Raw genomic sequence first — 26,776 nt, 5'->3', positions numbered from 1 at the left:
CTTACCTGCAGTCCTTCTTCATGTGCCCCTGCTGCTAGGACATCTACAGGCTCCCACTGGTCACAGCAGGTCGCATGGCTGAGGCCACACCAAGTCAGAGGGCAGAGCGCCCGGTCCACGGTGGCAGAGCACAGATCTGGGGTGATGAACCCAGGGCTGACACGCCACAGCGCCGAGGGCCACCAAAGCCGCCAAGACCTGATGGCAGAAGCATGATGCCGTCTGTGATGGCTTTGGCGCCTTGGGAAAGATGCTTCGGAGGGGAGAAGAGTGGAGGAGGGGGAGGGGAGGTTATTGGGCATGTGGCTTAGACCTGGGAGCTTGCAGAGCTGTAGGGACCTGGGTAACAATGCGGACGAGGCGCCCTCAGCCAGGCTTGGAGAGGAGGGAACACATATGACACCGGAGCTTCTGACCTGAGCAGCCCTGGGGAATTATTCTCCTGAAAGTAGCCACAGAGACGTCATTGGGTCGTTACTCTGTTTAAGGATCGGGCTCACTTTTCTAATACTGTGTGTCTCGGTGACTTTTCTAAGTTTCTTGGAAAAACCCCTTCCAGTGGCGTGTGCTCTAGCACAGGACCCAGGTATTATAAAGAGACAACATGTATCGTGGCCTTAATGCCCGGGTGCATTTCTGGAAGCTGGTCCCTGCACCGCGCAGCCTCAGGACGGCCACTGCCCCGGGACACTTCTTGGTCTGGAACACAAACAAATTTCTGGCAGGCAGGTGTCACCAGGTAACCGAGATAGGAAATTATTCCATGTTCACTGGGTAAACAGAATTTAGGCTCCACTGGGACCCCCGACATGGGACCCGTCCTCTGCAGACCACTCAGGCCCTGGACATACAGGGGCCCTCACCCACCTTGAGTGACTCAGACTCTCCTCTTCAACCGCTTTTTAACCAAATCAGGATGATTCGACACAGAAAGACCATGCATCCCAAGGTAATTTGTTATATGTTGCTAATTTAATGAACATAATAGTTTTCAAGTGATGCCTTTTACATGTGAGTCAATTTCTAGAAAAATAGATTTCTTTGAATTGGGGAATTTTTTCTTATACTTAGGGGGAAAAGGAAGATGATTGACTCACAGTAATAAAGTTCATAATTAAATTTTAGAAATCAAATAGTCAAAGTGAAGAATTGGCACTGCCTCAAAAATAAAATGTGCAGGAGCTTATGTGTCAATTTAGCAGTTATTTAATAAACTGCTTAATCTCTGTCAGTGGAACAGCCTTCAGACAACCTGGAGGAGAATAAAGCAGTGATGGCTTATTATGTTGTACAGGTATATTGACTTAGATGTAGCTATCCCAGTAAACTCATTTCCTTTTCTCTCTAGAGCTGTTACTCTCCACTGAGCTGGCAAAGATGTGTGCATATGTTAAAAAGAAATCACTAGAAAAAAGCTGATTTCTATAGAGAATCGATAATATGAGCTATAAGTGTGGCTAAATTTTATCACGTTGCCAGAAAAAAGCAACAACAATAAACAAAACAAAAACAAAACCCTAAGGATCCAAGAAATTTATACGAGAAAAACCAAATTTTCTTGCCAGTCTTTATTACACAGACAGCATGTAAAGTTTCTCAAAATAAAATTAGTATGTTACGAATAACAAATAGCACACCACATCCAGCAGCGTGTGGAAACGTGTTAGTACCTCTTTTTCCACATGTATTTTGGTTATTCTAAACTTTACATAGATATGATTAGAAGAAGTACTCTGTATAATCAACCCACCAGGTTGATGGGTTTAAAATCTTACAAAATAACACACAAGGTCTGCATTTTAGAAACACTTTTCTTCTGTTTTTTTTTTTTTCTTTCCTGTTTGAGCGATTCCAAATAAATTGTCGAAGTGAACATCTGTATACCCCTCTGTGAATGTTCCATATATTTGATGAAAATATTTATACATATAGACATATCATATAGGGATAGTGTAGAGTCCATTTGGGGGGAATAAATTGAAATGAAATATGTTTGATCAGGAAGTTTCATCCAGTCTTTAGGCCCCTGGCCTGAGGATGGTAAGTTTTGGTTCTGTTAACTGGAGCTCAGAACGCGCCTGGATCCCTCAGGCTGCGTCCTGAACACGTCTCAGCACAGGGTCCGCCCCGGAGCTGGCTGTCTTCCTGATTCTGACTTCTCTGCGTTCCTCTCTCCGTTATCAGAAGGAATCTGAATTGTGTTCTGTACCCGGGCCTCTTCCTCAACAGCTGCCCTTGAGTAAATCTGGAAGGTGCACCCTAACCGAGGTAGGGCCACCCCTTCTCATCTGGTTACTGCAGCATCGGCCAAACCTGCCTTCTCGATGTAAATACTTATTGCCCACACTCTTTCTATGCATCCTCTATGTGCAGACACGAGGAATACAGAAAAGGGTACACTCCCTTCTCTCAAGATGTCCACAGTCTAGTAAAAGAGACACATCTGGAACTGGGGGCCTTCAGGAAGTCTGCGAGAAGCCAAAGCATTACAAAGACGTAGATACCTGCCCTTCTGTCCCCGTTCCCAGCCACTGCCAGATTAATGATGCTTCTAAAATGTAAATTCGGCCATGTCATCAGTCTCCCTTGTTACATTACTTTAGTGGCTTCCTACTGCCTTTATGACGACATCTGTCAACACAGGATAGAAGCCTCTCAGGGTTCTGGTCTCTGTCTGGATTTGGCATCATCTCCTGTGTCTCCCAGCTTTTGGGGATCCAGCCGTACCCCATGCTTTTCCACGTGACACCTCCACAGCTTACATTCACCTTGAGAGCAGATCTGCCTCCAGAAAGCCTTCCCTCACAAACTCAGGGGAGGCCTAGACACCCCCTGGTGCAGCACTGATCATCACGCATTACAGCTGAGATTGGTGGAGATATTGCTCTAATCCAGACTCAAGCACCGTTCAAGGACACAGAATCAATTCAATGACTAGTAATGAATATATTGATGAATATGATATTGCTAAGGAAATAAGTGAAAGCCATGAGCTTTCATCTAATTCTGTTTTCTCTTCATATTTCTATTTTTCTCCCTTTATTCATCATTACCATTCACATTTATAAGATTTACAAAATTACTGTACAGTTGATGTACTAGTTTTAGTAAAAATGTAATTAATAAAGTTCAAAAACATAATCAATTAGGATACATTTCACATGAACAAAGAACAAATGAGAAGGATAAAGATGTGTAAAGAAAAATATTCTTAAAGAAAAGGTTTGTCATGGTTTTCTACTAAATATGACTCCTAACCCACCCACAGAAAAAAAGGAAGGAAGAGGAGGGGCTTACAGGACCCTGGCATTCTAACATGTGCTGTTAATTCATTTCAGTGGGGAGGGGAGGGTGGAAGGCAACAGAGGGGGTGTGTACCTGGGCTGCTTGCAAAGTCGAAGGGGGAGGCAAAGCAGAAAGAGGGCTTTGAGGGAAGATTTGATTTTCTGCTTAACCAGGAGACCCATCAAGACCATCTGCAGCAGAAAAAGAAAAAGCATGCTTGTGGTTATTGCTGGGCAAACATTAGTTAACTGTCAAATACCAGGTGATTGGTGTTGCAGGGAGATTAAAAATAGATTCTGCCTCCAAAGCAATTTTGTTGTAATTTTCAACGTGTTCTGTGTAATAAATTGTAATCCATATAGATTGTGCTTTCTGGTGTGTTTGTCCCCTATGTTGCAAAATAGCCTTAGATTCCTCAGAAGATAGATGACATAGAGCTTAAATTACCTTCATATGTAGACGTTATTTCATTTTCCAGAAGAGGAATTTTTCTGTGGGGCAAGAGAAATTAGGCTCTGCCCACAGTGACCCGATAAAGAGATGGATAAATGTATTAGAGGTTTTTTTTATTATTATTATTCTACTCTAGAGTTTTTCGTGTTTTATTTTATTTTATTTTTGGCTGTGTTGGGTCTTCGTTGCTGCACGCAGGCTTTCTCTAGTTGTGGCGAGTGGGGGCTACTCTTCGTTGCGGTGCGTGGGCTTCTCATTGCGGTGGTTTCTCCTGTTGCGGAGCACAGGCTCTAGGCACGTGAGCTCAGTAGTTGTGGCACGTGAGCTCAGTAGTTGTGGCTTGCGGGCTCTAGAGCGCAGGCTCAGTAGTTGTGGCACATGGGCTTAGTTGCTCCGTGGCATGTGGGATCTTCTGGGACAAGGACTCGAACCCGTGTCCCCTGCATTGGCAGGTGGATTCTTAACCACTGCGCCACCAGGGAAGTCCTAGAGATTGTTTTGTCTATTTTTGTTCAGCATGTAAATTTTTCATCTCATTTGTGCAGCTTCACTTTCCATTTATAGACATACAATTGATGAATTATATTTTTGAATAGTCTGCATCTAAGGAACACTTGATATCATACAAACACTTGATTCATTTGCTAACCTGAGTCCCTCAGTTGCAGCCCGCTCTGCCACCCGTCTCTGGGGGATTACAGCCGGCTCGGAAAGTCTCTGTGGTAAATGTCGAAAATATGGAGGAAGGGAAAGCTTTTTCTTTTCCCTTCCCACTGAAGTTCTCTAGATCACTGGCATTTCTAAACTTTAAGCCAATTCTAACCATGAATCTTAAACAAATGGATAGCTTATGGGACATTTTGTACTTGTAGAGAGAGAGTGAAAAAAGCTTAAAATAGCAACAGTATTGTAAAGAAGAAGAAATGATGACTCAGAACAGACTATGCTTGAGAAAATCAGTAAATCACTTTCCTGAGTTTCGTGTCTTGTACCAAATGGGGCTCTGAGTCTGTCCTCTATTTTAAGGATCTTTCAGGCTATTTGCAATGGAAGTTCAATTATAATCATGCTCAATCAATGGGTCTTTGATGTTTGCTTAGGCAAATAATTGTAGAAAACCAAAGAAGCAGGTTGGGCTAAAAGAAAAATAGGAACCATGGAGCATGGCCGACTTGGGTTTGATTCCCACTTAATAGTTGTGAAATACTATGAATGTATGTGATGTTTCCTTAATTGCATCCTCTGGAAAGTGGCAGTACCCTAGCTATTGCAGGGATTAGTGGGAGGATGTGAAAGGGTCTAGACCAGTGTTAAACTCACTGTAAGAAAGATGACATTCAACTGAAGGACAGCAGTGGACACATGGAATGGTTCACAGGCCCTGAGTGAAGTCCATGTGGTCGCCCATAAATGACTCAATGTCAGGAATGAGGGATGGATTCCATACTATGTGCCTCATGATCGTCACATGAATATTCTGCTTGATAATATTTTAGCATTTCATCTTCAATCATACGTGGATTAATCACTGTTTGTAAGCATAGTTTATAAAGATTTCTCACTGGTTTAAGAATGATGACCTTAAATTATAAAACCCAAATGGCATTGAATCCAAAGGTTTTAGCATTTATCTGTTTGCCTGCATTATTTTCTTTTATTTTTTCCAAAATTGTTACAGCCTGCAGTAATTTAAAGAAAGCATATCTATTATGAAGAGTAGTTCAGAGGCAAATGATTCTTTTGCAGATTTTTTTTTTTTTGTAGTCTTTAATTGTGAGAGCACTTTGGGTGATAAACTTTTACTGTATATTTTCCTATTACCCACTATGTTTCTTAGCCATCTTCAGTGACTTTATTACAGCTACATTATTGAAAATGCTGGGACTCATTGCGTGTTCTTCACACGTACGACATCTTTGCTTGCATATTTTAGTCACTTAAAAATATTTAAAGACATCTTCAAAATGCCAGGTACATTTTAAATTTATCATTTCATATAGTCATTCAGACAGTATGTTGAGTTGAACACTGTTTCTGACTGTCAAAAATAAACAAAAAAAACGTTTTAATAAATACCATTAGTAAGGTATTTTGGCTCCATTATTACTAAAATCCATTAAATATTTTATTTTATAGGGAAAATTTTTTTTATAATTTCTTGAAATCTATTCCATGGGAAAAGCTAGCTGAACAAAGTTAAATGAGTTTCTTTTTCTGAAAATATCCTCAGACTTTATTGAGCTAATGAACTTCAGCAAATGTATTTGACCAGGAGCTAGCAGAGCAATCATCTATGGAAAGACTTGAGGAAATGAGAATCTGGCCTGTGGCCATTTATTCTGAAGGCTTTGGGTGGAATTCTAGATTTCAAAAATACTCAGAAATGTTTTCATACATTGCTATCAGTTTTTTTATTTGTTTGTTTTCTTTTTTTCCCTCCTTTTGGACTTGCTCTCCATCAAGTTCAACAAATTAAGATTACCACTGGTTGCAGGAATTTTCCGATCCAAAACCAAGGCCCCTTGGTTAAAGTTATGTAGAGAGGGCAGAGACCACTGGGCTTGCAAAGTTCAGGAGATATTATGGACTGTTTGCTTACATCATGTCCCTTCTACTGTTGGAAATTTCACAGCACTTTATAAGTTCTCATGTTAGTATATGTTTTCTGGCGTATTCACCCAAATCAATGCAAGTACACTTTAGCTGCATACGTTTCTTAATTTAGGAAAATACTGATATTACCGTAACACTGTGCTCTACCCACAGTACAAATTCATATTATTGTTGCAATAACAAATAACATATCCAATGCTGAAGTTTTTAACTGAATTTATGGTAGCATTCAGAGTAAGAGATATTTCAATTTTGACATAATGAAATTTCTGAAGTTTTACTTTGATTCCAAAAATTGAATGGAAAAGAAGTTAAAGTTAACTGATTTTCTAATTGAAAGATTGATAGACAAATGACATCATTTAATCGTGAAGTTCTTCTGCTAATAGAGACAAATCAATATCAATAGCTTCATTTTGATACATGAACAAGAAAACTTGAAGTCCAAAATTTGATTTAGAAAGGGAGTCATCTGATCTACATAAAAATTTATGCTTAAAGAATATTTTAAATGTACTTATCTAAATATATTACAACAACGTTATGGCAACAGAAATAGAATGGTATAAGAAGAGTGGTGTCCACTCATCTTTTTCAGCGTTGATATTCTTAACGTAGTTGCCATAATGTTTATCAGAATCTTAAAAACAAAATACAAGTATAAGGACTAGGGTTTCCAAAGATTCTTGAATTAAGCCAATTTTTATACCTGTGTAACTTTTACTGATTATATTTTCAGATTCAGATTCCTCCAAATTGGTCTTAATGAATTCATGGCATGTTAAGTCACACAGTTTACCTAGACGGTTCTAAGTCTCACTAGTTTACTGAGTTACCTCTTAACTGACAAATCTTTCAGCCCATCATTAGATTCATTAACTACTTTATTCATTTTTGGAGCGATCTACTCACAGCCGAGGATCCACGCTCCATATTCGGAAAAGTCTCCAGGCTTCCTTCACGTATCTGCCGCATCCGCATTCTTAATTTTGTTATTCTTTATTTAAAATAATGAGCTTTAACAGCTGTTAAAGTCTGGCCTTTGGAAAGGTCAGCTAGTTGAAATAGCAAATTCCTGTTTTACTTTTATGACTACCTATGAAATATTATTTCAAATTAAAGTTATAATTTGAGAATTTGCAACCTTTACTTTTACAGTTAAGCCAAGCTAGACGTAAAGTTTCTTGTCCAAAACCACACGGTAGGTTAATGTCAGGACCTGAGCTGCGTATGATAATGTTTTTGGCAGACGTTCCCCTGCAACCTTCTACAAGCTCCTTTGTTTTAACCAACTTATCTGCTTTCCTCTTCTTATGTCCCCCTTAAAGTCATATTATTGCATTTTCCATGTAAATACATGACTCTTATGAGCATTATTTTAATGCAAATTGTTCAGAATTTTCACTTTTTTATATTTATTAATAATAAGGTGTTTAACACTTTATTTTTCGTATATTGTATTTCCTTACAGTTAATTTTTTGAAAGGGAATGTCTGGACCACATAACATCCACATTTTTAAGGCTTTAACATATATTATAATTATTGCCCTAAAGAATTTCACACGGTTGCCAGGAATTTTATACAAATATTTCAAGGTAAACTTGCTAGCTTTAGTTATTTTAATTTTCAGTGATCTTTGCTAATTTAACGTTTGGAAAAAGCGAAGTCATTGTAATATTATCACACTCTTCTTTATTTCTAGTGAGATTGAACATGCTTTCATATTTATTAGAAATAGTAATGGTTTTTCCATTTTCTTCAATGACTTTTCTCTGTAGTATTGTCTTTTCATTTATTAGGTTGTTAGGATTTTCCTTATACTTTACTGTATTTCCCGCTACATTGCCACTGTTTGTTGTTTTTCTTTCACCCTAACCCTAATTGTACATATGAATATATAATTTCTTATTAGTCCTAAATCTAGAACTCCCTCTTTTCAAAAGTTACTAAATACTCACTTACCTACTACCATGTAGTTCTCCTGGATTGTTTAAATTATTTCACTTTTTAAAACATAAAAGATTTTATTTAGAGGAAGTTGTGAGATAAAGGATATAACTCTTCTATTTTTCTTCCATAAAGTTAATTGCCCCAGATAATTTTATTGTTAAAAGATGCTTTATAGTAATAGACTTAAGGCAAACATTTAAGAGGATTTGTAATGACTGGATATTGCTTCTGTATAGATTGTGTAGCCTCATAGTAAGAATAAAAGCAAAGACATCTACTTATACAGAGACTAATATCTTCAGAAAACTGACGGTGTCTTTTTTATCTTAATATATAATAAAATGCTTAATATAAGAGCATAAATGTTTGGTGAATAAATAAATGAAAAATGAGCAGTATTCTGTATAAATTCATTATGCCTCATTATTATATATTACTGAGAATTTCCTCATCCTTATTTTTAAGGACTTTATGATTTTGCTATTTTATTATACTTTTAAAAGTGTAAACTTTTTAAATTAGCATGTAGATTTCATACTCTCTAAACCTGCTGCCACATTGGAAGATGGCTTTTAGCCTCATGATCTTCTAGACCGAGGCCCCGCGGATGGACGGGGCTGGTCCCATGAGATGCTTGTGCTGGTTTGTCTCATGAGGGCACCATGGAAGCTTCCATCGTGATCAGTTACTCAGGCTGACCTTTCATCTTGACAAAGACATGGGTTATTAGTTTGCGCTTCAAGAGAAAGTTCTACAGCAGTATCAGTTGAAAATCACCTTATCACTTCTATGGATGAAAAACAAAGAAATGGAGAATAGGTGTTTTTGCTGATTCACTGGCATGGACTTATGCTTTAAGTGAGTTTGTTTCTATTTCATGATAATGTAAAACCAGATACACAAATTGATTTATTCATATATTTGTTTAAAATGACTATTTCATGGGAACCAAAGTTATTTCAGGAAATTAAAGGATATATTGAATACTAAGCCTTTGATAAGTATATTTTCATTTACTTTTTAATACTGGGATATAGGACTAACTAAATATGATTACCTTTTACCAGTTAAAAGAACAATTTCTTGGTTTGAATATAGATATGAGTTGCATTGACTTGCCTATGTTTTTTTTTTCCCTTTAGGCAGTACTTTGGAGGTATAAGTTTTCTCAGCTTAAAGGTTCTTCAGATGACGGCAAGAGCAAAATCAAATTTTTGTTTCAGAATCCAGATACTAAACAGATTGAAGCAAAGGTAAACTGAAACTCATTACAAAAACCACCTCTAGCTACATTAATGCCATTAAGAAAGAAAAGGGAGAAAATTTAGGAAACCCAGAAGTGCGAAAACACACGTTCTCTGTTTTTACCTTGGAATGTACTGCATGGCCAAAAGAATAAATTCACTTAAAGATTTTTTTTTTAACTTTTTTTTGGGGGGGGAGTTTATTTATTTATGGCTGTGTTGGGTCTTCGTTTCTGTGCGAGGGCTTCCTCTAGTTGCGGTGAGCGGGGGCCACTCTTCATCGTGGTGCACGGGCCTCTCACTATTGTGGCCTCTCTTGTTGCGGAGCACAGGCTCCAGACGCGCAGGCTCAGTAGTTGTGGCTCACGGGCCTAGTTGCTCCGCGGCATGTGGGATCTTCCCAGACCAGGGCTCGAACCCGTGTCCCCTGCATTGGCAGGTGGATTCTCAACCACTGCGCCACCAGGGAAGCCCCTCACTTAAAGATTTTAATGGCAAATTTTCACTGAAACGCATACCTTAAAATAAATTACACACAACAAGTTGCATTTCTTAGTTTTAATTCCCTATGAACTGTATTTGTGTCACACTAAAATAATGTTCCGGGAACTAAAACAGTCCCTGTCTTGATGTTTTCATTCACATTCTAAATAATAATTTAAAATATTCTGACTCTAGTTTATCATTATTTATTCCCTCTTCAGATATGAACACAAATCCCTAAAGAAAAATTTTTTTTAATCAATTTATGTTTTCCCCATATTATTCTATGTTAAATAAAATGAATAAATGAATGATTTTTTTGCTTTGCTCCATGCAAATTTTCAGTATTATGAAATTTATTAACTATGTTGTTTTAACTCATCAGAAAGTTTCACTACTTTTATGCTTATGAATGTATATTTGTAAATATTCAAACTCTGAGTGATTTCCTTTACCCTTCTGTGAAATTCACAACAACAGTCTTTGGGTTAGAATGAGTTATAAATATATTATTTCAGTGGGGAAGAAAGAATAAATAACAAATACCAAAGTGAAAAATCAATTCTATGGAAATGAAAACTGAGACATAAATTTTCAATTCTGGATTAAATTCACCATAATTCTGTTACATTCCTATCTGTATTAAATCCAGGGGGAGTCTTGGCCTGACACTCAGAGCCTTTCGAGGACCGAGCCCACCCGACTCTCCCATCCGCGTCTCTTGTGGCCCTGCTGTGTCCAGACCAGAGGCCCTCATTCTCCCTTTAACAAGACGATGCCTTTCTGGCCTTATACATCTGCTCATGCTTTTGTCTGGATATTTCTCCTTAGTCCCCTCAGGTCTTGATCTGACTCTCTCTACGAATACCCACCCCTGCCTTATGTTTGTCTCTGACTCCTCCTGGGCTGCAGGCTGTTTAAGGGGGCTGTGCAAGCAGCTCCTTTCTGCTGACTCTCTGTCCTCCTGCGTTTCTTTAAAGCTTCCCTGTTCCAAGTGGTCTTGCCTTATATTTGTCTCACATCAGTGTGGACAGAGGCCTGGGTAACTTCACCCGCTCCGTCCATTTGCTTGTCTCCTAAATCTCACATCTGCACCCCATCACAGCCCGTCCCTAAGCGCAGACCCTTCTATGGGGCTACAGCACCTCTGCTTTCCCCTCCGGCTGCCATGCGTGGATCGTTACTCCGTGCCACTTACACGGCTCTTTAAACTGGTTCTTAGTGTTACTATAAACAGTGCATTACTATTGTCCCAAAGTATGTAGCTTTAGCTTTTGGTGGATTTCCCAGTCTTTCACACCCAGGACACATCCTAATACGGGTGAACGGTGTTAATGTTGTCAGTTCTGTACTCTTGTGGCGAACGTGGAGTGTCAGCCACTAGGTGATAAGTTTGATTTGATAAGTTCCTTCTCTTCCGATATTTTCAGTGTGCTAACAAATCCTTAGTTGACAACATGAAGCAAAAAAGATAAATGCAGTGAAATGACTACTAACTGTAGTATTTAGGCTTCAGTTTAACGTGGTGCATATTATACATGCACCTAATTATACTTCCTTAACTTTTCTAGTCATTAGTTGTCTGCCAGCTTCTAAATACTACTTTTTCTGTTTATAATGTTTTAAGCAATATTTCATAAACTCATTTAATAAGAAATCGTTTCAGAAGATATTTATTGAATGTTTTTCTTGAATTTAGAGGCAGTGATTTTTTTTTTAACATCTTTATTGGAGTATAGTTGCTTTACAATGGTGTGTTAGTTTCTGCTGTATAACAAAGTGAATCAGCTACATGTATACATATATCAAGGCAGTGATTTTTAAATAGTGAAAAGAGCAGTCTTAAAACCAGTGGGAGAATCTGACCATTGGTGAGTTGCCAAACTTCTTTAAAGTCACCATCTCCTTCTATAAAATGAGAGAGAGTAACACCTCTGTGGGTAACACTGAAAGCACCAAATTAAATATGGAGACTGTTTAACAAGTGACACTTGCCAGTCAGAACAGTGGCCAGCTCTCTAGAATTGTTTAGCCGTACTGGTGTGTATCACCTCTGCAAATATCATAGAAATTATATTAGATTAAAACTAGTACAAGTGCTAGCTGTGCTATAACCTTTATAACTGCAATTTGTGAGCAGTAGTCAAAAGGACCATCACAGGAGGAAAGCAAGGAGAACGCCGGCATGTATCACATCACAGGACTCATGGGACCATCTATCGTAAGCATGGCTTATGGTTGAAATTGATGTCATTTGAGAATTCAACGTTTTCTCTGTTTAGGGCAGCACTTTTTTTTTTTAATGAGAGAGTAGGCAACATGATACAGTGGAAAGAAAATTAGGATCAGTAACCCTTGAGTAAAAAAAGAAATCTCATCTTTACCATTTCCTGGCTATATTCCCAGGGGCAATTCATCACCAAATTATGACTGCTACCTTGCAGGGAAAGTGTAAGGAATAAATACCCCTGGTACCTGGCATATGGAAGACACTTGATAAATCACTGATGAATGATTTCATCTTTAAAGAATGTAGCATAACAACTAAGGAAGTATTTAAAAAAATAACAGTATTATTATTAGGAGAGAAGTTAGTAAAGGTGATGACTTAACATATATAGACTGTTTGTCCTTCCCACATTTAAGAAATTCAAGTTTATAACCATAACCCAAATTTGTGTCATTTTTCACTTGCTTTGGACAGTTTCTGTGTTTTGTTCATTTCTATTAATTTTTAAAATTTTAATGTGGGAAATTTGGCCTGTGTCCCCGTCTCCAAGTCGGGGACAGGAGCTTCTCCTGTATATTATATAATAAAACTCCTCTTAATTTATGTATGTTGTAACATTGGTGTCCACTCTGCGTGGTCCTTGTTCACTAGCGTGCCTTCTTCACTAGATCAAGAACTTGTAAGCACAAGGAGTGTGTCTTACAACATATAATCCTAAGGCTTAACCTGATGCTTGCCTGGGATCAGGCAAGTAATAACTGTCTGTGTTTCACTTCATTTAATATTTCCTGGTACATTATTGAGTCACTCTCCCCAATCTCTTTTTCATTTAGGCAAACAAAATTAGGTAGTCATAATTTGAATGGATGGATGTTGGAAGATAGGGAGAAGTATTTGGAATTTACTTTGTGTAGCAGTGTGCTGAATCATTTATTCTGATTAACTATTATTTCCTTTCATTCATTTTTTAAAATCTTGGTTTTATTTATACTTTCCTTCAACATAAATAAAATGCTGTAGAAATATTTATTTTAAAACAAGTTAGAAAAATGTCTTCTGGGAAAAGTAAACACAGTTACCAAGGCATCAGAAACAAACCTAAAGCCATATGGACATAAAAATGTTTGTGAGCTCTCCAACTCACAGGGAGTTATAAAACTAGATGTTCCGTGTACCCTTCGTCCAGTTTCCCCCAGCGGGTAAACCTTATGTAACTATAGTATAATATAAAAAGCAGGAATTTTAACATTGACGCAATATGTGTATATTTCTCATCAGTTATAGCATGTGTAAATTTGTGCGCCCATATCCACAATCAAATACACAACCATCTTCCTCATGCTGCCCTTTATACACACCCCTCACTCCCACCATTCCTAGTTCCTAGAAACCACTAATCTGTTTTTCATTTCTATAATTTTGTCATTTTGAGAATATTGTATAGATTAAATGTACACTATGTGAAATTCTGAGATTGGCTTTTTTCATTGAGCATAATGCCCTATGTATGCATATTGATCATTTGTTCCTTTTTATTGCTGAGTAGTATTCCATGATATGGAATATGGAATATGGACCTCGTTTTGTTTAACCATTTATCTGTTGAGGGACGTTTGACTGCAGTGTTTGTTTAGTTATTGCTGCTATGAATAATAGAGTACATGCTTCTAAGTAGACGTGACATTTCATTTCTCTGGGATAAATGCCCAGGAGGGCAGTTGCTTAGTCATATGGAAAATGTTTATTTAGTTTTAAGGAAAACACCAAATTGCCTTTCAAAGTAGTGGTGACATTTTACATCCCCACCAGCAGTGTATGAGAAACCCAGTCTCTCTACATCCTCACCAGCATTTGGAATGGTCACTACTTTTTATTTTAGCAGTTCTCATCATAGTCTTAATTTGCATTTCCCTAATGGCTAGCAATGATGAATAACATTTTACATGACTATTTTCTCTATATATATGTTCCCTTTGGTGAAATGTCTTTTCCTGTTTTTTGCCTATTTTCGAATTGTATTTTGTGATTTGTTTTACTTAGGGTTTTATGAGTTATGTATTTTGTATATGAGGATTTGTTAGATGTGTGTTGTTTGCAAATATTTTCTTCCATTTCGTAATTTATCTTTCATCTTTTTAACAGGGTATCTTGCAGAGAAATTAAAAAATTTTTACAAACCCAATTTATCAGCTCTTTCTCTTAAAAATTATAATTTTGGTGTCATGTCAAAAATTCTTCAGCACGTCACAGGTGCCAAAGGTTTTCTCCTATGCTATTTTCAAAATGTCTTATAAGCTTGCCATTTACAGTTAAATATATGACACATCTGAGTTCATTTTTTTCCTGTAAGTTGTGGGATTTAGCTGACCTTCTCTGTTTTGCCTGTGGTTATCCAGTTACAACAGTATCATTTGTTGTAAAGACCATTCTTCTTCTACTGAATTATTTTAGCAGCTTCATCGAAAATTACTGGTCCTACCTCTGTGGTGCTGTTTCTTGCATCTATCTCTTTGCCAGTATTATACATTCTTGGATACAGTAGCTATATAATAATCCTTGAAATGGATGATTCTGTCCACTTTACTGTTATTTTTCAGAATGTGTTAGCTGTTCTAGTTGCTTTGTATTTCCACAGACATTTTACAATTACCTTCTCTATATCTATGAATAATGTCACTGCCCCTTCGGTAGGGATGGCATAACCTATATATCAATTTCAGGAGAATTGACATCTTTACTATGTTGATTACTTAAAGCAATGAAAACAGAATATTTTTCTATTTTTTGACCTTTTCATTTATTTCTTCAGTATTGTGTAGTTTTCATCATATAAATCCTATGCATGTTTTGTTAGATTGGCATTGAGGTAAATCATTTCTTCTTTTTTTGAGGGAATGTAAATGATATTTTGAAATTTTTATTTTTCAAATATTAATGCTACTATGTAGCAATATAATTAATGTTTATATATTTACATTGCATCCTGAATCCTGTATATATATATATATATATATATATATACATATATATATATATATATACACGCACACACACACACACACACACACACACACGTATATATATATATATATGCACTTAGTTCTAGGTCTTTTGTTTCTATTTTTGATTTTTAAAGTTCTTTGCATTTATTTACACAGATTATTAAGACATATGCAAATCAGGACAGATATGTTCCTTTTTTCAGATCCGTATCACATTACAATCTTTTTCTTGCCTATTTTGTTGCCTAAAAATTTAAATACCATATTGAATACCAGTGGTGAGTGCAAACATTCTTCATTTGTGTCTTATTTTAGGGGAAAGTCATTTAGCTTTTCACCATTAAGTATGATGTTAAATTTAGCGGTCTAATAGAAATTTTTTTCTCAGGTTGAGTTAGGTCCCCTCTATCTCCATTTTTCTGAAAGTTTTTACTATGAATGGGTATCAATTAATACAACAATGTCAATTTTCTTGCTTAGCTTGTTAATGTAGTGGTTTCAGGAACAAACCCTACTTAATGATGTGGAATTTTTATATATATTGCTGAATTTTATTTTTTGAAATTTTAAGTATTTTTGCTTTTACATCTATGAGAGATTTGGTCTGTAAGTTCTTTTGTTGTTTTTTACTTATTTTATTTTTCTTTGTTTGGTACTGTCTTTGCCTGGTTTTGGTATTGGGACAAACTGTCTTTATAAAATGAGTTGAAAATGTTCCTCCTCTTTTACTTTCTGGAAGATATTGTGTACTATTTTTGTTGATTCTTTCTTAAAGGTTTAGTAGAGCTCTCTAGTGGAACCATCTGGGCCAGGAGACTTCATTTTGGGGATTTTTAAAAATTATGAATTTAACTTACTTAGTAAATAGCTATTCAAATTATCTATTCTTATCAGATGATTTGGGGTAATTTTTACTTTCCAAGGTCTTCATTAATTTTATCTAAGTTGTCAAATTTGTGTGTGTAGACTTTTCCATAGTATTTCCTTATTGTCACTTTGAACTCTGCAGATTCTGTAATGACACCCCTGAGTCATTCCTGATACTAGTAATTGATGCCTTCTCTCTCTTTTTCTGTCAGGCTTGCTAGAGACTATTCAAAGAACCAGGATTACTTTCTCATTTATTTTCTCTATTGAGTTCTGTGATCAATTTAATGAATTCTGCTCTTATCTTTCTTATTTACTTCTTGTTGGTCGCTTTGGATTTATATTGCTCTTCTTTTTCTGATTTCACACGGTGGGATTTTAAAATTGTTAACTTGAAACTTCCTTGTTTCTAACATAAACATTTAATTCTATAATTTCCTTCTTAGAACTGCATTCACTGCATTCCACAAATTTTGATATATTGTATTTCTGTTTTCATTTAATTCAATGTGTTTTTAATTTCCCTCAAGGCTTCCTCTTTGACAGGTGGATTTTCTTTTTAGAAGTGTGATGTCTATGTTCTAAGTATCTGGGGATTTTTGTTATATTTATAGAATTGATTACTAGTCTGATACAGTTAGAGAACATACTCCATATGATTCCACTTTTTTTTTCTTTTTCTTACAGTCCAAGATATGACCTTATCTCAAATACTATACTTGTATAAGACAAAATAGACTTTAAAACAAAACTTTTCCAAAGATAGAGAAGGGCATTATATAATGAAAAAAAGAGTCAATTCAACAAAAAGTTATAACGATTGTAAATATATATGCATCCAACATCAGAGCACCTAATATATAAAAATATTGACAGATCTGAAGGGAAAAATTGACAGAAACACAACAATAGTAGGAGATTTCAATATCACACTTTCAGTAAATCTAAGAGTTGTATTTTTTGAAAAGAAAAACAATTTAAAAACTCTTAGATAAAGAAAAAAGAGATATACTCAAATAAATAAATTCAGAAATGAAAGAGGAGACATTACGATGGATAACACAGAAATAAAAAAGGATACACCAACAAATTGGATAACCGGGAAGAAACTGATAAATTCCTAGAGACCTAAAAACTAAATACTGAATCAAGAAGAAATAGAAAATCTGAACAGAATAATAACAAACAAGGATTACAAATAGTAAACAAAACTTTCCAAAAAGAAAAGCCCAGGACCGAAATGTTGCATAGATCAACTCTAAAAAACATTCAAATAAGAGTTAATACCAAACTTTCTTAAACCCTTCTAAAATATATAAAACACTCCTTAAATGAAGTTATGAAGCCAGCATCACCCTGATTCCAAATCCAGACAAAGGCAGCATTAGAAAAAAAAAACTACAGGCCAGTATCCCTGATGAACACTGATACAAAAATCCTTGGTGAAATACTAACAAGTCAAATTTGAAAGCATATTAAAAGAATTATGTAACATATCCAACTGGAATTTATGCCCGGGATATAAGTATGATTCAACATGCAAAAATCAATCAATGTGATACACCACATTAACAGAATAAAAGATTAAAAAAAATTTTCAATAAATGCAGAAAAGCATTTGATAAAATTCAACATCCTTTCATGATAAGAAGTCTCAACAAAATAGGTACAGAAGAAACATCCCTCAACACAATAAGGCTATATTTGAAAAACCCACAACTAACATCATAATCAATAGGGAAAAACTGAAACTGTTTCTTCTAAGATCTGGAACAAGGCAAGGATGCCCACTCATGTCACTACTATTCAACATAGTATTGAAAATGCTAGCCAGAGCAATTAGGCAAGAAAAGGAAATAAAAGGCATCCAAATTGGAAAGAAAGAAGTAAAATTATTTCTGTTTGCAGATGACATTATCATACATATATATTAAAAAAACCTAAAGACACCATAAAAATTGTTATAACTAATAAACAAATTTTACAAAGTCATAGGATACAAAATTGACATATAAAAGTCAGTGGCATCGCTATGCACTAACAAGGAACTATCTGAAAGGGAAATTAAGAAAACAATCCCATGCACAATAGCAACAAAAAAGAATAAATTACTTAGGAATTAACTTTAAAAGGTGAAAGACTTGTACAATGAAGTTTATAAAACATTGATGAAGGAACTTTTAAAAGACACAAATAAATGGAAAGGCAGCCCATGTTCATGAAATGGAAGAATTAATATTGCTAAAATATCCACATTACCCAAGGTGATCTATAGATTCAGTGAAATACCTATCAATCATGATGATAATTTTTCCAGAAGTAGAAAATATCCTAAATTAATATGGAATTGCAAAAGACCCCAAATAGCTAAAGCAATCTTGAGGAAGAAGAACAAAGCTGGAGGCGTCACACTTCCTAACTTCAGATTGTATTACAAAGCTATAGTAATCAAAACAGTATGGTACAGGTATAAAGATAGACATATAGACCAATGGAACAGAATAGAGATTCCAGAAATAAATCCACACATTTATGGTCAACTGATCATTGACAAAGGTTCCAAGAACACACAATTAGAGGACAGTCTCTGTAAAAAATGATGCTGGAAAAACTGGACAGCTACATGCAAAAGAAGGAAATTGGACCACTATCTCACACCATACATAAAAATCAACTTAAAATGGATTAAAGACTTAAATGTAATACCTGATACCATAAAACTCCTAGGAGAAAACATAGGGAAAAAACTTCTTGACATTGGTCTTGCCAATAATATTTTGGATATGACTCCAAAAGAATAGGCAACAAAAGCCAAAGTGGGCAAGTGGTACTATATTAAATTAAAAAGCTTTGCATAGCAAAGAAAATAATTTTTAAAAAATAAAAATAAAAAGGCACTCTACAGAATGGGAAAAATTATTATTTGCAAGCCATATATCCAATAATGAGTTAATTTCCAAAATATATAAGGAACTCATACATCTCAATATCAAAATTACAAATAACTCAGTTAAAAATGAGCAAAGGGTCTAAGAGACACTTCTCAAAAAAAGAAACTTAAATAACTAACAAATATACGAGAAGTTGCTCAGTGTTTCTAGTTCTCAGGGAAATGCAAATCAAAACCACAATGAGATATCACCTTACACCAATTAGGGCGACTATTATCAAAAGGACAAAGGATAACAATGTTGGCAAGGATGTGAAGAAGGGAACCCTTCTATATTGCTGGCGGGAATGTAAGTTGGTACAACTCTTATGGAAAACAGTATGAATATTCCCCAAAATAATTAAGTAGGATTGCCACATTATCCAGCAATTCTACTTCTGGGTATATTTCCAAATAAAATGAAATCTGTATCTTGAAAATATATCTGCACCCCCATGTTCATCACAGCACTATTCACAGTAGTCAAGACATGGCAAAAACCCTAAATGTCCTTTAATACATGAATGGATAAAGAAAATAGATCAGCTAGATGGATAGATAGATAGATACATAGATACATAGGGATAGAGGTATATGCATACACATAAAATGGAATATTATTCAATCTTACAGAAAGAGGACATCTTGTTATTTGTGACATGGGTGGAGCTGGAGTATATTATGCTAAGGAAAATAAGCAAGACACAGAAAGAGAAATACTGCGTGATCTCACTTATGTGTAGCATCTGAAATAGTCACGTTCAGAAGCAGAGAGTAGAATGGTGGTTGCCAGGGGGGAGGTGGGAGGGGGAGGGAAATGGAGTGATGTTCGCCCAAGGGAACAAAACTTCAGTTCGATAAGATTAATAGAGAGCTAACGTATAATGTGATGATTGTACGTAACAATATTGAATACTTGAAATTTGCAGCGAGGATAGATAGTAAATAAACCACCCCCAACACACACTATAGTAGTTATAGCAGTGATGGTATGTAAATTAGCCTGACTGTGGTACACTTTTTACAATGTATACATATATCAGAACATCAAGTCATGCACCTTAAATACATACAGTGTTATATGTCTAAAATATCATAATAAAGTTTACAAAAGAAAACTTGAGCCAATGTTTTAAATATAGACACTTGCAGTGTTTCTTTTCTTTTAAAAATGATTTTAAAAGTGATTAAATGATTTAGCAAATGGACTCAGATCTTGCTATATGTGATAAGTAGACAACTTTAAATAAAACACGCTCTAATAGTACATTAGTACATTCCCGGTTACAAGGCAAATACATTACAACCAGAGTTTATTTAACAAGAGATAATGTTTGTTTGGGGAATATGAGTGTTTGAGTTGCCATATGTATTATAAGATGAAAAGTTCTAAGTAGTGTTTAAATTTTTGGTTGTGAAAAGTCTCAGAAATACTGAAAAAAGACGGGAGTTGGGGGAACATACTTTGTTTTTTGTTTTTGTTGTTGCTTTTGTTGTTTTATGGCTATAGAAGGACAATGTTATAATACAAAAGCCTGTTATATTTTTTTTCTCTGAAAGTAGAAATTCATAAATTCTCACTTCGTTACTCAGAAAGCTTAATAAATTTACCATCTGTTTTCCAAAGCCTCATTAAACTTCCCAGAACTTTCCTAGTAGAACAGAGGAATGGTTCCCAATTGAAATCATGAGTAATATTGTAGTTATTTGACAACTTATTAAAAAGCTCATTTTACTGTATTGGGTACTTTTTAAAAAGTGCTTAATTTATGTTTTTTGCATAGGTACTAGTACATCAAGGATTACTACCTTATACTCATAGTTGTCCATAACTAAATTTTCCAGGTAAAAAATACATTTTTTGTTTGCTAGTTTTAACATTTATTATCTTTAGGTATATCTATTTTTAAATTGTAATTTGATAATATGGCTAGACAATCCCCTGACTTCAAAACAGGCTGCCTTCTAAAAGCATTGTTGTCGCTTTACTCATTGAAATTCATGACCATTCCCCCCATGAAAACACTGTTATAATATTTCCTAAACTAGTGTGTACAGCATATTAATCCTAAATTACTGGATTTGAGGTCTGGCAACAAAGGCAGTACTTTTTGTACAATAAGAGAAGGAAAAAGAAAATTGCTTTTTTATTTAGTGGAACCGTGCAGAGTTTGGAAACATTTCTGAATAGACTTCTTCCCCAAAACCCTTTCCTGCCCCCAATCTCCATGGCCTCAGAGACTTCAAGGTGCCATAAGAGACCTTCTCACACAATATAAGGTTTAGTAAGACTTAAATCAGAAATTGAGGATTGAGTTCCAGTAATGCTACTTTCCAGCTATTCTCTATAAATCTTCATTTTCTCATTATAAATTGTGGATAAGTGTCTGCCTAAAAGGGTTGCCCTTGGGACAGTATGTTCCCTGGTTTGAAGGTAAAGACTGAATATATAACACAGTGAATGGAACATTTTGTATGCTCAGTAAGTGTCTGTCAAAGATCCCACTGAAGAATTCATGATGTGCTGAAATTTGCCTTTTGGAAGAAAATAACCAGTCATCTAAGCAAATTCCTATTTGGCATTTGAGGTCTCATAAATTAGGACGTTTAATATTCACAAAACTGGGCAGGTATTGAGGATGAATGCTCTCCCTCTGCATAAAAGATGAAGGGTCAGCTTCCTACCTATCCTGCTTTTCACACTTTCTGACTCTTTTTGGTATCTGGAACCAAAGGTTTTCTAAAACGCCAAGACCTTTCTGCTTTCACTGCAAACTCTCCAGAGCCCCAGCTGTTTAGATTATGGGGAAGAAAAATGAGGACAGGGCAGGCTCCTGCTTGGTAATGCAGGTCCTTCATCAATCCTGTTTGGTGGTGCCTCATAGTATAGAAGAAACTGGAGCAGCTGGAAATATATCGGGGAAATTAGTAATTGTGTGTGTATGTGTGTGTGTCTGTGTGTGTCTGAGTTATATACCACTTATTTCATCTAAAATTTTATTTCAAACGATTGGATTAGGAAAAGTAATATGTGATAAAGGAGAACTCTGGACAGGATATTCCTCTAGCTTTAAAAGAGCTCCTAAACTCCTGGGAATCATGAGGGTTCTGAATCATGTTTATTTCTCACTGAGAAGGTTTTTTCTCCTTGTACATAATTTATTTTTCAAGCCTCTTATATTCTCCATAGGGATATTGAATTTTATTTACCCATGTGTGTTAAGAATCCAAATTATTCTCTAACTTGGTAAACTAGAAAACTTAAACTGGCATTTTTTAGGTAAAACAAATATATTAACCGCCTCCAAAACAAGTAGCTGTTAAAGGGAACATGTCCATGGTATGCATTTTTCTTCCTTTTTGCCAAAAGTCACCATTTATCTATAGAAGAAATGTAATTGTATTTTTATTTAATATAAGTAAAAACATTTTGAAAATCAGAATTTTAAGAATAAAGATACACTTGAAAGCATTTTCTAAGGAGGTAAAGTAACTCAAAATAATCAGGTCTGGTGTTATCGTCTCATAATAAAAAAAAAAGCAAAATTACAAAAATCATGAAAGCATTTGAAAATGGAAAAAAATAAACTGAATTTTGACCTGAAAAATTAACTATTTGATTATGAAAACAGTCATTATTGGATCTATCTGGAAGCTCCTTGGGAAAGCCCATATTTGCAGTGCTTGTCATTACTTGACGTGACTAAGAACTTGTTCATTGGGAAAACCCATCCCGAGGTATGTGTTGAAAACAGTTAGCAGCAATTTTTGTAAGACTACAGCGAACTGAGTTGGTGATTCCGGTTGTCACAGGTGTGAGGTGCTGCCTCGCTGTGGGCTTGATTTTCATCTCTCTGATGATGACTGAGGCTGATCATCTTTTCATGAACGTGCTGGCCATCTACGTGTCTTCTCTGAAAAAGTGTCTATTCATATCTTCTGCTCATTCTTTAATCAGATTGTTTGTTTTTTTGCTATTGAGTTATATGAATTCTTTATACATTTTGGATAGGAAGCCCTTATCAGATATATGATTTGAAAATCCTCCTTTCAGATGCTCAACCAAAGATCTTGGAATCATCCTTGACTCAGTTTTACTTTCAATCCCACACATTTTTTAACTGAGAACTTTACAACTTCCCTTCTTTCAATCTTATTCCCAAAGAGTTTATTATCAACAGTGTGGCCAGAATTATCATTTTAATACTCAATACCAATTCTTGTCACTCTGTGCTGAAAAATCTCCAGTGGTTGTCCATGTCAATCAGAGTAAAGTTCATAAAGGGCTCGTATGCACTACAGTTTCTGGCCTGAGTTATATCTTTGACCTCATTTCCTATTAATTACCCCATAATTCACTCCATCCCAGCACTGAAAGTCCCTGGCTTTCCTCAAGCTCTCCTAGAGTGTCTCTATCTCAGGGCCTTTGAAATTGACTTCTGCCGGGAATGTTTCTCTCACAAACATCCAGATGGTTTACTCCTTTGTCCCGTTAGGTTTCACCTCCAGGACAATATGGATTTCCTTGTCCTGCATGCCCTCCCACACTCTGCTCTCTTCCATGCTTTATTTTCTTGAGTATACTTATTATTATATTCAGAAATATTATATTTAACTTGTTTATGCCCTTATATGTTGTCTCCTGCCACAAGAATGTAACTCCCATTAGACCATTTTTTCTGTCTGTTCTGCTCACTACTTTATCTTTTCACCAAGAAAAAGACTAGATTCATAGTAACCACTCAATAAATACTCATTGAATGGATGAATGATTAAATTTTGAGAAGAATTACGTTAGTGAGATTCATGGGGTTCAGAAGAGCTCTGTTACAAGGAGATGGTAAATAGCTTGGTGGACGTCACTTGTGGATGCTCAGTAGATAGGTAAATTCTGTAGGTCAGAATTCACATTAGAAATGAGGGAAAGAGTGTTACTAGTGTATACAGAAATGCAAGTCGAAGCCTTAGGAGTGGATGTGATGGCCAAAGGTGACTACTGAGCCTGAGGGAATATGAGTTGACTCTGGAATCAAGGACCAAACTTGAACGCATCTCTGCCTCTTGTTTTATCTTCTAATTACCTATCATTTCCTGCCTACCCACATCCAAAAAAAGGCATAAAAATTTTAAAGTGCCAGTCTGCATCAAATAATTGACATATACGTGACAAGGTATGAATCACTGAAAATATTAATCATCCCCAAAATATCTATATATTTAGACTATTTGTTTTTTGACAACCAAGATATAATCTCCAATTTAATAAAGTATGGCAAAATTATTTTTGAGAAAAAGTTGTTATATTTTTGCCTAGTTGCAACATTCAACATTCTCCCCTTCACCAAGAGTAAATTGTATGTTTTTTATTGTTTTGTTTTTTAATAATATACAAGCATATCTCATGCTTTCCAAAACTTTCCCATCCTTTTTACAGCTAGTGGATTTTTAGGGGTTGACACTGAACATATTCAAAATCTGCACATGAAATAAGCTGGCTGCACAAAGAATGAAGGGATGAATTTTGGGGTTGAATTAAGGCCAGAGGAAACCTGCTAGGTGACCAATAACACATCGCGGTGACATGAAGCAGATTGCTAAAAATACGGCTCCTGAAATCATAATGACTGGGTAAAATCATTTTGAGGTGGAATCATTTTAGGAATTTAAAATACTTAAACCAGATCTTTGCTGTTTTAACATTTGCCATAGGAAACTGACTAAGATATTCTGAAGTTTTGGAGGGAATCACTTTGACAACATAGCTATTTCATCTACATTGTACCGAACTATGAATCTATATTGTGGCCTATTATTGTCCTCCTATTACATATCTAAGAAAGTACTCCTGAAGTGAACTATTTTATTTAAATAGTTCCTTGGTACATGACAGATATTACAATATGTCCTAAGTGAATGAATACTTTATATTATTTTCCATTGCCACATACCATGAATTGAAAACGCCATCAGCAATGTGCCTATTAATTGCAATTCTGCATCCCTTATTACTAATATGTATTGATATAGCATCAGTTTCATCAGCAATTCCATATGGTTTACTACGCTCTCATTATCCTCTTTGTGACAAGTTTATAAAATAGACCTCATCAAGCACATATTTTTATTTTTCTTCTCTCAATCCTTTTGCAATTAGATCATTTTTATGGGACTATTGATGGGTTTTCATAAAAATACTTGTGACGTCAGCTTTCAAAACCTATCCTGAGCACCAACTCATGATTTTACAGCTAATCTGATATCATTTGTGGTTTGAAGTAACTTCTTTCTATTTTCATTTCAATATATATCATTTGGCGCTACTGGTTGGTGCTACATTTCCTTAAGTACCCAAATGGGAAATATATTTCCCAAAATCCAAACAGTTAGTGGGCCCTGGCTAACTTTTTTTTAACAACCAAGTATGATAATCAGAATTAATTAAATTTAAAATGAATGCATTCATTATATTTTGGAAGTGAACAATATGACTTCTAGTGCCTTAAACATTCATATCCCCTCACTCTCAGAATTTCATATTCATTGTCCTATGACAAACAGCAACTTATTCTAGATAGTAGTGAAAAATACTTTTTAATTATTCCAGTCCAAATTTTTCATTTGAATTGTGTGTAAAGAGAGAAAAATACTTTTAAACCTGCTGTTTCTCTTTACTTACACTATGTCAAAAGTAGAATTTTAATCTGGCCAAATATATTTCTATGCAGTATTTATCAATATTGAAAAGACTCTCATGGGTGATAAGAATGCTTAGTTCTTCTGACTCTCGGGCCACCATATTTTGAAGTAAATTGGCAATGCATTTGAAAGTAACATATTGAACAAAAATGCCTACAATTTCCATAAGTTAGATATCATTGGTTCTAGTTAAGTTTATTGCACTTGAAAGAAAAGCTCTAGCTATTATCTAGTTGTGTAGTTTTTATTTTCAGGAAACTGGTTTTTATTTTATGTGACCCATCTCTCTTTCCCTTTCAGGAGCTGGAATTTTCGAACCTATTTGCTGTTCTTCACTGCATTCACTCTTTCTTTGCTGCCAAGGTGGCTTGTTTGGACCCTCTCTTTTTAGGCAGTCAGGCCACTGCTTCTGCCACTCCCAGCTCCGGCATGATGAGCAAAGCCAAGTACATGACCTGACAGCCTGAGCTTGGCATCTCTCTTACCTTGACTTATACACAGAACAGTCATACTCGTCGCTATAGACACTGGAGAAGCAATCACATCATCAAGTCAACAGTGAAGCCAAGTTGAAATTTCAGCAGAAAAGAAGAAGGTCATACGGATTTCAGAAACATTTCTGTTTGGAAGGCCTCTGGGAATCATCCTGAATGAACAGGATAGCTTGCTGTCTGTCGGTGGGTCGGTGCCAGTATGTTGCTTTCATCAGAAGAGAAGACGAAAGAATGAATGACTCGAGTATGTAAATAATATAAAAAATTGTAAGCTACCTATAAATAAAAATACCCATTAAATGGTCATTTCTGCATTTTAGATTATTTGGTATGACAAATACATGATGGGCCTGGTCAGGAACGAATGCCCCATCATTGTATCAGGAACAACAGAAACGAGACAGTTGCACAGAGACCAGCAGGCAAAAACCCTCTTCCAAGAAGAAAGCACTTTAACTCACTGGTGTGGATTTCTCCTTGTACCCTCATCCCATGATTTGACACTGGCACCCCAATTTTGTTTACCTT

General features: G+C 35.7%; 1 protein-coding gene across 2 annotated transcripts in view; it reads left to right on the top strand.

Moving 5' to 3' along the window:
- Window positions 1–26,515, top strand: part of SNTG1 (syntrophin gamma 1) — a 206,273-nt gene extending 179,758 nt beyond the window's left edge. For both annotated transcript variants that reach the window (XM_036830508.1, XM_036830507.1), the window contains 2 exons: window positions 9,446–9,556; window positions 26,055–26,515. In XM_036830508.1, coding sequence (XP_036686403.1) covers window positions 9,446–9,556; window positions 26,055–26,213 — 270 coding nt within the window. In that variant the 3' untranslated portion in view covers window positions 26,214–26,515. The remainder of the gene's footprint in view (window positions 1–9,445; window positions 9,557–26,054) is intronic.
- The last annotated feature ends 261 nt before the right edge of the window (window positions 26,516–26,776 follow it).

Source organism: Balaenoptera musculus, chromosome 17 (assembly GCF_009873245.2).
Source record: "Balaenoptera musculus isolate JJ_BM4_2016_0621 chromosome 17, mBalMus1.pri.v3, whole genome shotgun sequence".
Classification (NCBI taxonomy): Eukaryota; Metazoa; Chordata; class Mammalia; order Artiodactyla; family Balaenopteridae; genus Balaenoptera; species Balaenoptera musculus.
Note: the sequence above shows the minus strand (reverse complement) of the source record. Positions and strands in the feature narration are given on the sequence as shown.